We start from the raw sequence: 17623 nt of genomic DNA, 5'->3' as shown, positions 1-17623 counted from the left end.
AGGAGTGATTTAGTCAATTGCTAAATCACTACAACAATTACAACAATCAGGACTACGCCTGTCTATATGCCCTATTAGGTCATATGGACATCCATCACATAGGACGGGTCCCCTGTTGGGACCCCCTTGAATGTGCAAGAACGGAAAAAACACTCTGTAAAAGCGTCTCTAGTGTTGGCGGACCCAGCACATCCTTGCAGGCGAAATGCATGCGTTCAGCTTGCTTTTTTTTAAAACTTTTTGGGTTGTTTTTTATTAATGTCCATAAACATCTAATTGCTTGGCCACTAAAAAATATTCAAACTGCCTACTGAAGCGTTTAAACTGTCTCCTAAGTTGTACAGTGTTCTCCACTGGTTTAATCTATGTATTCAGAGGATTTGCTCAAGGGCTAAAAAATTTGCTGCACTGCTCGGTATGGATTCCTTTACACTTTCAAAATGGCCTGCACAGATCTATGAATGTGTGTCAAGTGCAGTCACATTATTTTTGTGGCAAGGGGTATAATTATTATACGAGTACAGCTTAGCATTATTATTTGGGCACAGTGTATAGCATTACTATATGGGCACAGGGTAGTATTTTCTTCTTTAAACACAGTGAGTTATTATTATGTGGGCATGGTGTATCACTATTGTATGAGATACCGTTGCCAGATTTAAAGTGTACCTAACTTTTCAGGTGACTTTTCAGAATAAGCTTTCATATGTGTGTAAATGAGGAATATTACTACTGCTGACCATTATATGACTTGTATTCTACTTTTTTTAGCAGTTTTTCCCTCTACAGGCTCTAACTCCAAGCCTCAGTTTTCTCTGAGCTAGTAATCGGAGCCTAACGGCTATCATGTCTACTATATACTGCACACATAGAAGAAGAGAGTACTGCTCTCCTATCTCTATTTTTCATATATATATATATATATATATATATATATATATATATATATATATATATAAAAGCTGCAGCCACATAGAGGAGATTATACAGCAGTAATTAGCAGTGTAGCTAAGAATTCAGCACTTTGGTGAGACAGTAACACTTACCAGGAACAGCAGCATGTCTGTCTGTATCTTTCACATTCTGATGCTGCTCCTCCATCCCTATCCATAGTAAGGGCAGCGTGTCTGTGTCTCTTTGTCTTCCTGCTCCCTCGTACAGGCTCCCCCTCCCGTCTTCATAAACTTCTATTAGCAGGCAATGAAAAGACCCCCCCCCCATTTTCTGCAGTCCGTCTGTAACTAGGGATGGATTGTGCTTTACAAGAGGGGGAGGACATCATATTACAGAAAAGGAGACACCTAGTTGTACTAACTTCCCACAGAATTTGCATGGATAAAACAACTACATTTTAACAGTAAGTAAATTTAAAAGTTGATATATATCAGGTATACTTTTCGATTTGCCCAAGTTGCTTGAAAAGTTTGTGTCCATTTAAGCATTTTTAGATGGCCACATTGTAGCATTTGTATGTGACTACGGTTTAGCATTAGTATTTGGGCCCCATAAACAATATATATATATATAGTATATAGCATTACTCAGACACTGCATGGTGGGTTGTCAACTAAGGCCCTGCAAAGGACTCCATCAAACGTAAGGCTGGCTCTTTGTTTTCTACTCTGGGCTGAAAAGGTTTTTCGTTTAAGCAACACAGTCAGTCATAAAAGGTTGCAAAGAAGGTCTGCACTATTCCAAGCACCCTGTGGATATTGTGAGCCCTGCTGCTTGCATTGCCTCATTTTTCTTACTGGACATTTTCAGTAAAACTTCTAAATACTTTGGGGCATTTCGATGGCTAGAAAAAAAAATCTTCCAAATTATTTAAATATCCAGCTCTTGGTTTTTTGGAATGTGTCAGGGATCACTTAGTGATGTAAAGAAAGATACTCTTAAACCATCATAAATCTTAAAGTGATTCCTTAAAATGTTGGTACATTCTTGATCGTTAGGAGCCTCATGTGTAACCCCTGTGTATGTGCTATGTGATTATATTGTCTCCTGGGTCATCAGGGGCCTCTACTATAAAACTTCACTTGATGTGTGCTGATTATCTCAATGGTACCTGGAAGTAACATCTGCCACTGTGTGATCTGTGTCATTGTAAATAGTGGTGCCCTCTATCTTTGACAACATACACATTATTGGGGGAACCAGTATGATCTTCTGTGTGGTTTATCTAGTCTCAATATCCTTTAGAAAGTTAAAATTAGTTACATTTAATAACTGGCAAAAGTTATATGTAGACGTGTTATTGTGAACCTTTGGCTTCTGTATAGTAAAATTTTTGCAGTTTTTTCTTTCTCTGGTTCTCCAATTTTTTTATTTATTTGTAGTTTCACTGGGACACTTGTCGCATTGTAACAGCTTTGAGTCACACTCATCATATGACTGAATACATTCCTATTGAATGAGGCCCCTAGTCCTGTTGTGTGGTACAATTAAATTAGTTTTCTAGCACAGGGTTATCTGCATAGGATAGTATTCCCATCAGAAAGAGGTTTTGAATAGAAATATATAACGTCTAATCAACATATATGTTCATCAATTGAGCATATTAATTATACAATTGTATAAATAATTGCCTTTAGAAGATAGCACTATTACTGTGTGGAACATATAGGAAGTACTACTATTTTGTGGGGCACTAAGAAGCCACTTTTACTGTGTGGTGCACTATTATTGTTTTGGACACTAAGGATGGGAAGCAAACTTTGCAGAAACAAGTGGTGGCCCAGGAGAAGTCTCCATGTAGGTCTGGGACAGATAGAGTAGAAAAGGGAAAGTAAATAACTACAATCAGAGAAGATATCACCTGTGAGTCACTGGATTTAATTGTTTTTTCTGCCTTTGACTGCAGCTGACTAATATTTTATTAATTTGTCCAGTCTGCTGCGTAATTATACTCTGAAGACCACCTGTGTGGTTTCTGAACAATATATTATCACTGTATTTAGTCTTGGTATGGTGGTAATATTCACTCACAGCTTGGTGGCAATTCTGGTATTCCTGTAGTGATTTTTATTCACCAACAGTATGGTGGCATTATTCAGCAACCCTATGGTGGTTGTAGCGTCTATGGCCACGGGCCGTCAGGTTTACTCACCTCCCGACGCCCGCAGCCATGGATCCGTTAGCGCTGGTCCCCATCTCCTTCCTAGGAGACGCCAGCGCTCACTTCCGCTCCGTTCTGCTGTGTCCCGTAGGGCGCACCTGTAAAACAATCGTCATTATCAACCACATGATTTCCTGGTCTATAAGATGGCCCCAGCCCTTCTGATCCTTGCCTGAGCGTTGTTAGTTTATCCCAAGTCTGTCTTGCAAATGGTCCCTTAGTGTTTCCCGTTCCAGGTGTTACCCGTGCCCTGTTACCTGTTCAGTTATCCCGTGCTGCTGTTCTTGTTCCTGTGCCTACTAGTGTTGGAGTTGTGTCTACTGCACCTGCTGTCGTTTGCCTCATCCAGTGTCTTCCACCACGTCCAGTGTCTTCCGCCACGTCCAGTGTCTTCTGCCACATCAGATACTGCGTGCCACGTCTGGCGCTACCTGCTGCACCGACCTTCATCTGTGCTGAAGCCACCGCCACTGTCTGGACTAGTTCAGGTACCCGTGTGTTACGAACTGCTATAGACTTTTGTATAGACTGTGACCTGGTCAGCTGCCTCTCCGCTACGGCGGAGCGGCCTAGTGGGTCCACATACCCTGTGAACGTGAGAGTGGTATTATTTCAGCAACAGTATGGCAGTGTTATCCAGTCACAAAATTATAGTATTAATAAATTCCTGTAGGGTGGATATTCAGTCAACTCATGGTGGTGTTATCCAGTCACAGTATGGTAGTGTTATCCAGTCACTGTATGGTATTGTTATCCAGTCATTGTAAGTTGGTGTTCTCTAGTCACGGTATGGTGGTATTATCGAGTCATGATATGGTGGTATTATTAAGTCACTGTATGGTATTGTCATCGAGTCATTGTATGCTGGTGTTTTCCAGTTACGGTATGTTGGTGTTATCCAATCACAGTACGGTGGTATTATCCAGTCATGGTCTGGTGGCATTATTCAGTCACTGTATGTTGCTGTTATCAAGTCATGTTTAGCAGTGTTATCCATTCACGGTATATAGGTATTTTTCCATTATGGTATGGTGGTAATATTAATTTACTGTATGGTGGTGTAATTCAGTCTCCGTATGGTGGTTTTATCCAGTCATGATATGGTGGTATTATGCAGGCAGGGTATAGTATTATTATCCAGTCACTGTATGTTGTTGTTATCCAGTCACGATATGCTGGTGTTATCCAGTCAGGGTATGGTGGTATTATTCAGTCATGGTCTGGTGGTATTATTCAGTCACTGTATGGTATTGTTATCCAGTCAAGGTATGCTGGTATAATGCAGTCACCGTATGGTGGTGTTATTCAGTTACCATATGGGGGTGTTATCCAGTCATAGTATGGTGGTATTACCCAGGAAGGGTAAGGTAGTATTATCCAGTGAAGTTTGGTGGTGTTATCCAAACATGGTATGGTGGTTGGAACATCTCTGAGGAAGTGAACCCACTGTGCTACTCCGCCGTAACGGAGTAGCTGCTAGCCAGACAAGTCTATGACAGTCACTGGTCGATGGTATCTGGATGACAGTCTAATGCTGGATTACAGGAGATATGCTTGTGTAGTATAGCTGGAAGCTGGCTTGTGCTGGATAATCGGAAACTGGCTTGTGCTTGATAAACGGAAGCTGGCTTATGCTGGATAATCGGAAGCTGGCTCGTGATGGATTATTGGACTTGTCATGGACACTGGACACAAATACTAGAGTCGTCACGAACACTTGACTTGACACGGACACTGGCCATGGATACTGGAGACGTCACAGACACTGGACTTTACATGGATACTGGACAAGGATACTGGAGTTGTCACGGAATCTGGACTTGACACAGACACTAGTCACATATAATGGAGTTGTCACAAACACTGGACTTGACACGGCCACTGGACTTGACACGCACCCTGGACACTGGATACTGGAGCCGTCACTGACACTGGTGTTATTCAGTTACCGTATGGTGGTGTTATCCAGGAAGGGTAAGGTAGTATTATCCAGTGATGTTTGGGGGTGTTATCCAAACACGGTATGGTGGTCGTAACATTTCTGGGGAAGTGAACCCACTGTGCTACTCTGCCGTAACGGAGTAGCTGCTGGCCAGACAAGTCTATGACAGTCACTGGTTGATGGTACCTGGATGACAGTCTGATGCTGGATTACAGGAGATTGGCTCGTGCAGTATAGCTGGAAGCTGGCTTGTGCTGGATAATCGGAAGCTGGCTTGTGCTTGATAAATGGAAGCTGGCTTATGCTGGATAATCGGATGCTGGCTCGTGCTGGATTATCGGTCTTGTCATGGACACTGGACACAGATACTAGAGTAGTCAGGAATACTTGACTTGACACGGATACTGGAGACGTCACAGACACTAGACTTGACACGGATATTGGACACGAATACTGGAGTCGTCACGGAAACTGGACTTGACACGGACACTGGACACATATAATGGAGTTGTCACAAACACTGGACTTGACACGGACACTGGACTTGATACGGACCCTGGACACTGGATACTGGAGTCGTCACTGACACTGGTCTTGACATGGACCCTGGACGTGGGATACGTTATGATGATGTTATCGAGTCATGTATGGTGGTGTGAACCAGTCTCAGTATGTAGGCATTAATCTGTTAAGGTGTTGTTATCCAGTCACTATATGGTACTGTAATCCAGTCACTGCATGGTGGTGTTATCCAGTTATGGTATGGTGGTATTATTCAGTCATGTTATGATGGTATTATTCAGTCATGGTATGGTGGTATTGTCTAGTCACGGTATTGTGGTATTACCCAGTCAGGCGATGGTAGTGTTATCCAGTCATGGCATGGTGGTGGTATCCAGTCACAGTATGCTGGTGTTATCCAGTCACAGTATGGTAGTATTATCCAGTCACAGTAAGGTAGTATTATCTAGTCATGGTATGGTAATGTTATTCAGTCATGGTATGGTGGTGTTATCACGTCACGGTATGGTGGTTTTATTCAGTCATGGTTATCCAGTCATGGTATGGTGGTGTTATCACGTCACGGAATGGTGGTATTATGCAGTCACGGTTATCCAGTCATGGTCAATTTTTAACCGGTTCCCTACTTGACTGACAAAGAAAATTGTGCGCGGTGCCTACAGTGTAGTGTAGCATGCCGTGGAAAATTATCCTTACTTTTATAAGCAAATAAATTAGTTGCAATAGTTAAAAAACACTATAAATTCAAGTGTAATGTAAATAAATATAATAGTATGTAATATAAATTTCCTACATATTTTCCAAGATCATACAGATGTAGCCAAGTTTATCTTGACTTTGGTAACTTGCTGCAGCGTGATATCACACAACAAAAGCCTTTGAAAAGCCATTGAAAACGTCAGGTTAAAGTTTCCTGACATTGTGTATTTAATGCGCTAAAAGTCAAGATAAAGATGGCTACATCTGTAAGCACCAGAACCAAGCTTTATATAAATCCAATACCAGAACTAAGCTCTGTACAGAGAAAAATTGCAAAGTCAGGTTAACCTCTGTCATCTAAGTTTGCACCGCTTGAAATTAACCTTCCAGTTTGACCTGAACAATGGGAAAGGTATGATGGACGTTGTTGTTTCACAAACAAGTATGCTACCACCCATCGTTGCGCTGCAGACCATACGAGTGGTACCTTTGCTAATCTGATGCAGTTAGAGGCAGAACAAACATTTACATTCAGTGTAGTTCTCTTTCCTTTTCTTCTTTATCTGGTCCAAACCGCCAAGACCACTTGTCCTGGCCACGACTCATCTCATCTTTTCTAGATGTCTTTAACTCCTCACTGTAATGCTGATGCCGAATGCCGCTCCCTCGCTGATTCTTAAAGGGCTAGCCTGCACACTTAAATTATTCCCCAACCAATTCGAGATGCCTAGAACATATTTTAAGCAGCCTCATGTTTGACCTTTCACGTGAGAAACTTTGGTACAACTTAGTTTGGTCCTGTGAAGTTTCCTGTCTGCATCCTGTTACCTGCTACCAGTCCACATCCAGTTACCTGCTCCCAGTCTGTATCCAGCTATCACCTTTCCGTCTGTATCCAGCTACTTGCTATCAGTCCGTGGTCTACTACTATGTGTCTTGGTGAGAGCCTGAGACCCGCTACACGCTACGAACTGCAACCTCTGACCTATACCTGCCTCCTACATTATCATCTGCCTGTGCCTGAACCCTCGGTGTACTCCACCATTGTCTTCTGGTCATTTGGGCTAGCTGCTACTCACACCGGAACCACCTCAGGAGGTAGCAATACTCTCAAAGTCCAGATGCAGGGGTTAAAGAGTGAATACCTGAAAGGCTACTTAGACAACGTCTTTAGAGGTGGTCCAAAGTCAAACCGCTTGAGTAGCACAGTGAGACCACAATACGCTGGTTATTACACTCACTTTTGCAGCACATCCCTACTTTGTATCGCTACACATATTCGTCATAGTGCCACGCGCTGTACCCCTTGAATATAATAGCGTCACACACTGTGCTTCCTGAATATAATCATGCCACACACTGTGACCCTTAATATAATGCCATGCACTGCACCCCCATAAAATCTGAAAATAGTGCCGGACATACAGTATTACCTCCTGAAAACATCAATGCCACAGAGTGCTCTCTGAAAATATGTGTGCTACAAATAATGCCTCTGTAAATACTGCATCAAATACTGCCCTTTGGAAAAAAGAGTACCAGTTAAAGTACCCCCTGAAAACTTTAGTGCCACCCGTAGTGCCTTCTAAAAATATTAGTGCCGCCCATAGTGCCTCCTGAGAACGATGGTGCCACCCATACTGCATCCAGAAAACTTCAATGCGACCCTAGCGCCCCTGAAAAGCTCAGTGCCAATCATAGTGCCCCTAAATATCGTAGTGCCACCCAGTGTGCCTCCTGAAGACCTCAGTGCTACCCATAAGAGCGCCAGTGATCTCTACAGTAACAATACTCACCAGTCTGCCTACTCACACCGTCTTCTAAAGATGTAGGCCTCTTCTGGCCAGGCTCCTGCAGAAGGACACAGCTACCAAAGTCTCCAAGTGGAGGGGCAGGGAACTGAGCAGAGCTCCTTTGTACCCATCAACATGCTAAATTGTATCAGCATCCTAAGGACACAAATAAAATTGTTAGAATTGGCTTAATCCCACCCCTGCTTGTATGGGTATACAGCCCAGGCACTATTGAAGAACAGAAAAACTAACAAACACATAGACATGCAAGTCTTAGGATTTGACAAAGTAATATAAACATAACTGGTATCCTCGCAACTGTGACAACCTGCACAATAAAATGATAACACATACATATTTTTAAAATATAAATGTATAATGATTGATGTAGGCGCAAAAAAAAAAAGTTATGAAAACTCGCAGAATTGTTTTTTTTTTCAGCATCTTTCCCCCGATAAAAATTTATATTAATTAAACACTTATGTATATGTACATAAATTGCCACATAAATAAAGTTCAACTCATCACTCAAAAAACAAGGCCTCGCATAGCTACGTCAACTAAAAAAGAAAGAAGTTATGACCAGCAGAGAGGCAAAATAAAAAAAAACTGTTCATCTCCTAAAGGACAAAATTGGCATGGTCCCCAAGGGTTTAAAACAAATGAAAAATCTGGCATTCACTGAGCATGCCGGATTAATAAAAGTTGCTTGTATCTTTATATTTGCGGTACTATAACTTATGTTCCTCAGTCAATAACAAGATTACAAACAACTTGAAGATCATCTTTTACAACCAAAAAAACGTGTCTTTTCTTTGGAATGAAGCGTCTGAGTGTTTAATTTGCTGATCCATTGACCTTGTTTCCTTTTACTATCATTGACATCATTGTCTTAAAAGCTTTATGTTAGCCTTGGTACCCCTTATATAATTCCACAAAGGCATTGAATCTCCCAAACTGCAAACTATAAACTGTTATCCCTTCCTTATATTCAGCACCCCTGGCCCAGATCCAGCCTTTTCCTCTAAGCATTATTCTGTGAGCATACTTTAAATTTACTGTAATTTACAAAAGTGCAATTCATCACGAGAGAAGAATACGAGAGAAGCATAGATTGCAACAATAGCGGTTTTTTTAAGAACAATAATTATATTGCCAGACGTGATGGATTGATAAAAATGGAGTATTCTTATTATTTGTAATGATAAAATATACAGGGACATGACTATTTATATTACTAATTTCCTATGAACTTTATATATTATTTTTCTGTATCTTCCAGTGAAATTAGTTGCTGCACGTGGTCTTATGATAACAGCAGATATTCTGGCGGGATTTGGCTTTATTTTTCTTCTCCTGGGGCTCGACTGTGTCAAATTCCTTACAGATGAATCACACATCAAGTTAAAAATCTGTTATGTGGCTGGAATTACCCTGATTATTGGAGGTAAGGCTTAGATAATTAGAACATGCTAATGGAAATCATAATATCAGTGTATTATGTTGCTGCAGAGTATTTCTCCATGAGAAGTAACAGTACAAAGACGAGTTAACAGAGTATGGGATATTCTTAAACTGTCTGTCATACTTCTGAATAAGAGGTAGACAACAGACCAGACCCCAAAATTCAGACCCGAGACCAGACCTCTGTAATTACTCACCTCTCCCTGCTATTAGCTTCTTTTCAGCAGGCTCTTGTTCGGATTTGTTCTCCACCACACAGAGTCCTGACCGAAATTCATTGAATTAATCCAATAGATAACAGATAGTTGCAGGGATTGCCCTTTAGGAAATAGCGAAAATCCTAGCTTAAGCCAACGCGACAGTAGATTTCGTCTGTAATTGCGGACCGTAATTACGGTCCATAATTACGGACCCATTCATTTCTATGACTGACGGACACCTCCCCGTATATTTACGGGAAGGTGTCCGTGTCGTAGAAGGGCTCCGCAAAAGATAGTACGTGTCCTATTTCTTGCTTTTTACCTAACGTGCTCCCATACTTGACAGGAGGCTGTCCGCGGCCTTCAGGGGTCATGTGCAGGGGGCCTGCGGGCCTGTTAACAACTATGTTTGTGTAAATTACCACCCCTTCAGGCCCTGCATGAAGCATCACACAGTGTATTACTTTTGCCTAGAGCACTCCATTAATTTAAAAAAAACAACAAAAAAAAACAACCTTGTCATCACATTAAATAAGAAAAGTTTTTGGTAGAGAATCTAATTTAATCTGTTTGTGTACCTTGACATATAAGTACGTCATCAATGGGAGGCATTTCTCACACTATGATGTGCATGTACCCTAATAGGGAATATTGACAGGGGTTGTTGAGACAATTTTAAATCAAATTTAATTAAAGAACAGTTTTATACATGGGTGCAGATTTCCCAGATTCACTACAGCATAGGTCTCCCTCCAGGACTAGTGCCATTTTTTAGTGCTTCTAGTAGTTACATTGCTGTAAGTAGGACTAGTCAAAGGGCTGATTGAATATAACACTTTCATGAATTGCATCATGGGTTGGGAAATAGAACATAGAAAACTGGTCAGCTCTTCCGATATGTCTGTTTTAGTAAATGCTTTTATTACTCTATGAGCTGTTCCTCTGTTGTTCCTCATTGACATTTATGAATAAATTGAAAACTGGACGTTACCTTTTCTCTTGTCAATGGGACGTGTCTCTAGATACTCTGACACTGACAGCACTGATCAGTGTCAGCATTTGTATAGACACACCCCATGAACAAGGGGAATGCTAACAACTAGTTATCAATTTATTCATAATTTTCAGGAGTAATTAAAGAGGAATGGTACTGTTGTGGATACATTTAACGTCAAACAGTTGCTCCAGATTCATGTATATTTATTTTTATATTTATTAAGAAGGTTTACAGAAAAATTACATGGCTGTCAATTTGTATGAAAGTAAAATGGCCAATGCTCCTCTCCATACAATAGGAAGGAGTTTATATAGTATTTTAGGCTGGACAATTACATATCAGCTACAATCATTTATCTTGAGTTTGCAAAAGCACAATTACATTACATTTCCAATATTGTCTTGGCATTGCAATATTTTCTAGCAATTCATTATCTAGGATTAATTTATGTTACGTAGTCATCTCTTCTTATCTTCATCTTCTGTAAGGGTATGTTCACACGGCAGCGTCCGTTACGGCTGAAATTACGGGGCTGTTTTCAGGAGAAAACAGCTCCGTAATTTCAGCCGTAATGGCACGTTGAGGCGCTTTTTGCTGTGTCCTTTACGGACGTTAAATGGAGCTTGTTTTCCATGGAGTCCATGGAAAACGGCTCCATTTACGTCTGAAGAAGCGACAGGCACTTCTTTGACGCGGGCGTATTTTTTACGCCCCGCCTTTTGACAGCGGGGCGTAAAAAAAATGACCGTGTGCACAGAACATCGTAAGACCCATTCTAATGAATGGGCAGATGTTAGCCAAAAACATATATCTCCAAGCATCAATTTTATATTGAAGTTAAAATGGAAGATAGAACAACCAGACAAAATAATGGAATTTGTTAATTTCTTTCACATCTTAATGCAGAATTTTAAGAAATGATGCCGCACAACTGATCAGCTGAAAGTATTAGACTGTATCATGATATATCCTATTGACAAGGGGAATGGTAACGCCCAGTTGTCAATTAGGCCTGGGCCTTCACAGAGACTTTCTTGTAGCATTACTGATTGAATTGAACTATTGATTTTAGCTATGCAGTGACAGCTGCCGTTCACAAGCTTGCATGCAACTCAATGTACTGTTTGGACTGAAGCTGTTGCTCTATATTTAAAAACAGCTAATTGTCTCACAAAAAGTCTCCATGTATGCAAGGTCTTATTTATACATTTCCAGGAGGAATAACAGAAGGACATCACAACACAGAGTTCTAAGTAGGGAAGCTCCAGATTTGTTATCTAATGGGTAATACAAAGATTTACCATAACAGACATGTCCAAAGAGGTGAAAGCTCCTCTATAAACTTAGTGACTCACGGATGACCACTTCTCTGACTGTAGACGCTCTCTTTCCTTTTCTTCTCCATCCGGCCCAGACTGCTATGATGACTATCCCTGACGACTGCAGAGTTTGCTGCTAAGAGGTCTATGGCTTCTCGCTTCTGCAGTCACCCCCAGCCTCTATAACAACACAATAAATTCAGACCCCAGACCAGACCCCTAAATTAATTCAAGCCCCAGAACAGACACATAAAAAAGTTAGATAAAATAAATAATAGTGCACCACATGGTAAAAGGTGCCATCTCAAAAAGCAAAATAAAATTTTAATACAAAGTATTTATAAAGTTGCCCCAAACACACTGACTAACCTTTATATTAATTAAAAAACAACTTTGCCTTTGAAAGCTTTACATAGCCTTTAAGTGTGCACTGCTGAGCTCTCATCTCCTTCGTCTGTTATCAGCTGTCCTCGGATCTCCCCAGAGTGGAGGGGTTAGTGGTGTACGGGTTATCTTCTCAAACTATATTTACCCTTTTCTAATGCTTTATTTATAAATATTTCTTAATATATTTTTTTGCATCCAATCCAAAACTTGGATGTTTATCAATTAAGAGGATTAACGGGCCTAAAACATAGGACATTAACCATTTAAAGGGGTTTTCCACTAATAACAGTTATCACTTTACATCTATTGAATAGGTGATAAATGTTAGATTTCCACTCTAGTACAGTCGCCTGTCGTCTCTCCCACTAGCACATTGGTGAGAAGGAGTATGTATTTATGTATGGAGTGGCAGTCCAATGGAGATACAGAAACAACCAAGTGAGAGTCCTTTAAGATAATTATTATGTAACAATTACATTTTCAGTCTTTAGTTGCTACATTAACATTCATGTGATTGTCTTAAATTTTCTCTCCGCTTTTTCCTCTTCAAGTAAAGAGTCTGCTATTATGGAAATCATCGTTCAGATTGTCCTGATGCTATTACAAAGAATATCAAGTGCATTAGACCTTTTCATCTATGATAATAAAACAGGGTGTTAATAGGGAAAGACTTAAACCTTAATAGTCTGGATCGCCATAACATAAATTCAAAGGTTTGTCTAAGCTTGAAACTAATGTGTAAATGAGTTTATGTTCTCTCTCGTATTCATACTTCGGATTTGCTTGCACTTTTTAGTCTTATATGTCTGCTCATATTATGTGTGGCTCTTTTATTCCTCCAGGTGTACCAGGGATCATCGGTTCAGTGTGGTATGCCATTGATGTTTACGTGGAACGTTCAAGTTTAATTATAAACAATGTTTTTTTGGGAATCCAATATAAGTTTGGCTGGTCTTGCTGGCTTGGAATGGTTGGATCCCTTGGATGCTTTTTATGTGGTGCTCTACTCATTTCTTGTCATTACTTTTTTAAAGGTAAATACATTTTTCTTGTACTAAGACGCCACTGCAGTAACTACATATACAAAGTATAATAAGTGTTACTTATTTTTGCAGAATATATGCTTATTTATCTTCATTCTTTTTTTTATGTTGCCTAGCAATCACCTATTTTCTGTCTTGACTATCATTTCAGTACGTGTCTACAGTCGACTGCGCTATTGATGGTGACAAACGGATGCCATTAGCAAAGTATCCGTCACCATTGAGATCAATGGTGATTGAAACGGAAGCTATGGTTTCCGTTTGCCTTTATGTTGAGGGGTTCCCCCGACGGAAAGCTCAGACGGAACTCCTCAAAGGAAAGACAGCGCTGATGTGAACAGGTGCTTAGATTGCACAAGAAATCGTGTGGTTTTAGGTTGCAATTTTATTTTTTTTACATACTGGAAAGATAAGGCGCAGGGCAAAAGAGCAGGAAAGATTGAAAGTTGTGTCCTACATGATGCATATAAGTGATGCACACAATATTTCCCTCTGCTTCTTGAAAAACGAAATGTACTTGTAAATAGAATCATTTAAATTTTTTCGAAACTTCTATATCTTCTTACAGCACATTCACCATGTCACCCTTCTACTACACTGTACAGAACAAAGTCTAAGGCCGGGTTCTTCAGGCAGAATTTCTACTGCAGAAAGCTAAAAAAAAAATGAACACTTACTCCTTCCCTCACTTCTGTGCGCAGTCCGGCCTCCTAAGATGACGTTGCAGGCCATGTGACCTGTGATTGGCTGCAGCGGTCACATGGGATGAAACGTCATCGCAGGAGGTCAGACTGGAGAAGAAGCAGGGAATTCTGGGTAAGTATTACTTTTTTCTTACTTGTGATTTTTGCAGCAGAATCGCTGAGATTCCGCTGCAAATGTCGCAATATTTGACTTTCTGTTGCGGGTTTTGCATCCCCATTGAATTCAATTGGCAAAACCTGCAACAGAAAAGCAACAAAAACGCAGTATAAATGACATGCTGCGGATTTAATATCCGCACCACAGGTTAATTTATTAACGATTTTGCGGTGTTGTTTTTTTTGCGCATCGTGGGAATGAGAGTTTCTAAATCTCATGCACTTTGCTGCTACTGTAAAATGCAGCGGAATTTCCACACAGAATTTCATTGTGGAAGTTCCGCAGTGTTTACGCTACGTGGGAACCTGGCCTAAGGTAGTATTTATTGTCCGCCCAAAAAAATCTGCCCCAAAATTCCTTAAGGATTTTTCAGGCACATTTTTAAATTCCAGCGTTTTCTTCTACTTTTTCTTGAGCCGTTTTTCTAGGTATTTTTTTAGACTTTTTTTTAATGAATCAAATGCAAAAAAATGCTTCAAACGAGCAAAACATTTTTTCCTGCCTACCATTGATTTCAATGACGATTCAGAGGCAGAAACCCATCCAAGATAGGACATGTGGCTTTTTTTTTTTGTGATCGGTCCCGTCTGGCAAAACGAACGCCTCTGCCTCCCATTGAAATCAATGGGGTTAGATTTGGGGCATTTTCTTATGCTGATTTCGACACAGTTTACACATCAAAATAAGTGCCAAAAATCTCACACGTTTTTTCGAGACTTTTTTGGAGCTGTTTTTCTATTGAAACAATGAAAAACAGCTCCAAAAACTCCTTTTTACACTGCGTTTCTTAAAACGGAGGCGTAAAAAAATGCCTTGTCTGAACGAAATGACGTTTTCCCATTGAATTCAATGGCCATATGTTTGTAGGCGTTTAGCTACCGTTTTTTCAGGTATATTTCGGGGCGTTTACACGGCATGTTTTATGTGTTATAGAAGGCGATGTTTAAGCCAGAAATAACAAAAGTAATTTAGAGGGTTTAAAACTCGTTGTATAGCATTTATTACATAATAACTGGAATGTTTGGACCCAGCCTATTTTGGCTTTAAGGACCTTTAATTCTTTTGTTGTGGTTTTATGTTGCCACGTTCAGGCAGCCATACCCAACCATTTTGTTGTACATATAACTTGTTGATTAACTTTTATTAACTTTTTTGGGTAGAATAGAAAAAAACAGCGATTCCACCATTGTTTTTTTGAATTTTTTAATTTACATAGTTCACCATGTGGCATAAATAACGTATTACATTTATTCTATGGGTAGGTACAATCCTGATGACCTCAAAAATGTATAGCTTTACTCCTTTTTCACAATAATAGTACATTTCATGGGAAAAAAATATTTTTTACGTTGCAGCATTTCAAGACCTATAACTTTTCTGCTTTCCCACCCATGTAGCCATTTGTGGGCTTGTTTTTTGCGGAACTAGTAATACTGTTTTAATAAAACCATTTTGGAGTACATATAAATTATTGATTAATTTTTATAATATTGGGGAGGAATGGAAAATAATGTATTTTTTGAATTTTTTCTTCACAACGTTCACTATTGGGGTATAAGGGGTTAATCACCCAGAATTAAAGGTTTCTCTGATCTCGGCCATTACAGCAGTAGGCTGACTATTAATCACAGTCGGGTGTCTGCTGTTGTTCGCACGGGCAGAGTTTCTGTTCCCACACAACTGTACATCATGGTGGTTTAATGGGTAAGACATGTACACCTAATAGACACAAGTCCTGCTTGGGATCCCATCCATTAGATAAAGCAGAGAGGACTGATGTCCGCTGAGCGATCTTTGAAATGTAATGTATGAGATTGGGGTTGATTAATCTTGAATCTCTAGATTTTTATAATAGTGGGGGACCCCAACAATGACCCACCCTATAAGGTGATCATCTTGTCTCCAACCTTCCAATCTGAGATGGAGTAGTTAAAATTGAACAGTCCCAGAATACATAAATTATTTCTGCACCAGCAAAATTACCTTCCTGATTTTCAATACTGTTTATTGAAATAATGTTTTTTTTTTCATTGCTTTAAATACTGTGGATTGTTCTCCCAAACAAATTGTACAGAAAGACATAATTCAGATTGGAATTTTACATAAGATCAGCAAATTAAAGCCCCTGTACTGTTAACTATTGCTTCTGCCAGCTGTCGTGATAAATGGTGTAGTGAACTTGATCTACCACTTAGTCTTCAGAAAAAAATGGATGTATTTGCAGTTATTTATTTATTTATTTTTTACAGCTATTGACGGGATAGGATATATCCAGCATGTATTCGTCATTCATTTATTTAACATTTTATGCGTTGGCACACAACTGTATTGCAAATGCATGTGGTGTTATGGATTCATTATACAGGAGCCACACGATTCCTGTTACCTGTATTTCTGTTTTGTGTATTCCATTCTGTATAAAAGCTCACTGATTCAGTGAGAAAATAATTGATGGTGTGTATGGAGGTTGTCCCCACTAGATGCATTGCTTCTAGGGGAGAATACACTGCCTCATGGAGGATCTATATAGTGGCACATACGTAGAGTACCTATAGGTCCATATAAAAAGTCATGTAGGAACTCCATGTGCTTTTGTACAGGTTCTGAGCAAGCGCCGTGAGCCCTCATAAAAAAAAATATAAATCAATGTGAGTAGCATAAGCATAAGTGAAACAAAAAACTGTTATCATTGACCAGGTTGTAGCATAATTTCATTCATGTATATATTTTTTTTCCAGAATCAAGATATGCAAGGAACCAATCATATGTTTCTAGAAAAACGTATCTTCGGGCAAGAAGTTCTGTGAGCAAGTGGTATTCACCAGCTCAGACAGAAACTGCAAAGATGTATGCTGTGGGTACAAGAGTGTAATTCATCAGAGGACAACATTTTAAGCAGAATCATTTGTTTCTCAGAAGACAGCAAACAGTTAGGGTATGTTCACATGGGCTATTTTCAGCCGTTTTTCGGGCTGCAAACGCCCCGAAAAACGCTCTAAAAATTCAGGGGCTGAACGCCTACAACATCTGCCCATTGATTTCAATGGGAAAGACGGTATTCTGTTCCCAGGGGGCGTTTTTTATGGAGCCGTTTTTAAAAACGGCCACCTACAAAAACGCCTTATAAAATGAAGTGCATGTCACTACTTGAGCTGTTTTTGGAGCCGTTTTTCATTGACTCAATAGAAAAACAGCAAGTTGCTTAAAAAACGGCTGAAAATCAGAGGCTGTTTCCCTTGAAAACAGCTCTGTATATTCAGCCATTTTTTGTTAAGCGTGTG

At 39.9% G+C, this 17623-nt stretch overlaps 1 protein-coding gene across 1 annotated transcript in view; it reads left to right on the top strand.

The window, feature by feature from the left end:
* CLDN16 (claudin 16) overlaps positions 1-17218 on the top strand; it is a 64810-nt gene extending 47592 nt beyond the window's left edge. Inside the window, exons 3-5 of the mRNA XM_075864072.1 lie at positions 9354-9518; positions 13281-13472; positions 17081-17218. Coding sequence (XP_075720187.1) covers positions 9354-9518; positions 13281-13472; positions 17081-17214 — 491 coding nt within the window. The 3' untranslated portion in view covers positions 17215-17218. The remainder of the gene's footprint in view (positions 1-9353; positions 9519-13280; positions 13473-17080) is intronic.
* The last annotated feature ends 405 nt before the right edge of the window (positions 17219-17623 follow it).

This window comes from Rhinoderma darwinii, chromosome 4 (genome assembly GCF_050947455.1).
Source record: "Rhinoderma darwinii isolate aRhiDar2 chromosome 4, aRhiDar2.hap1, whole genome shotgun sequence".
Taxonomy (NCBI): domain Eukaryota; kingdom Metazoa; phylum Chordata; class Amphibia; order Anura; family Rhinodermatidae; genus Rhinoderma; species Rhinoderma darwinii.
The sequence above is the reverse complement of the archived record's forward strand: the minus strand, read 5'-3'. Positions and strand labels throughout refer to the sequence as shown.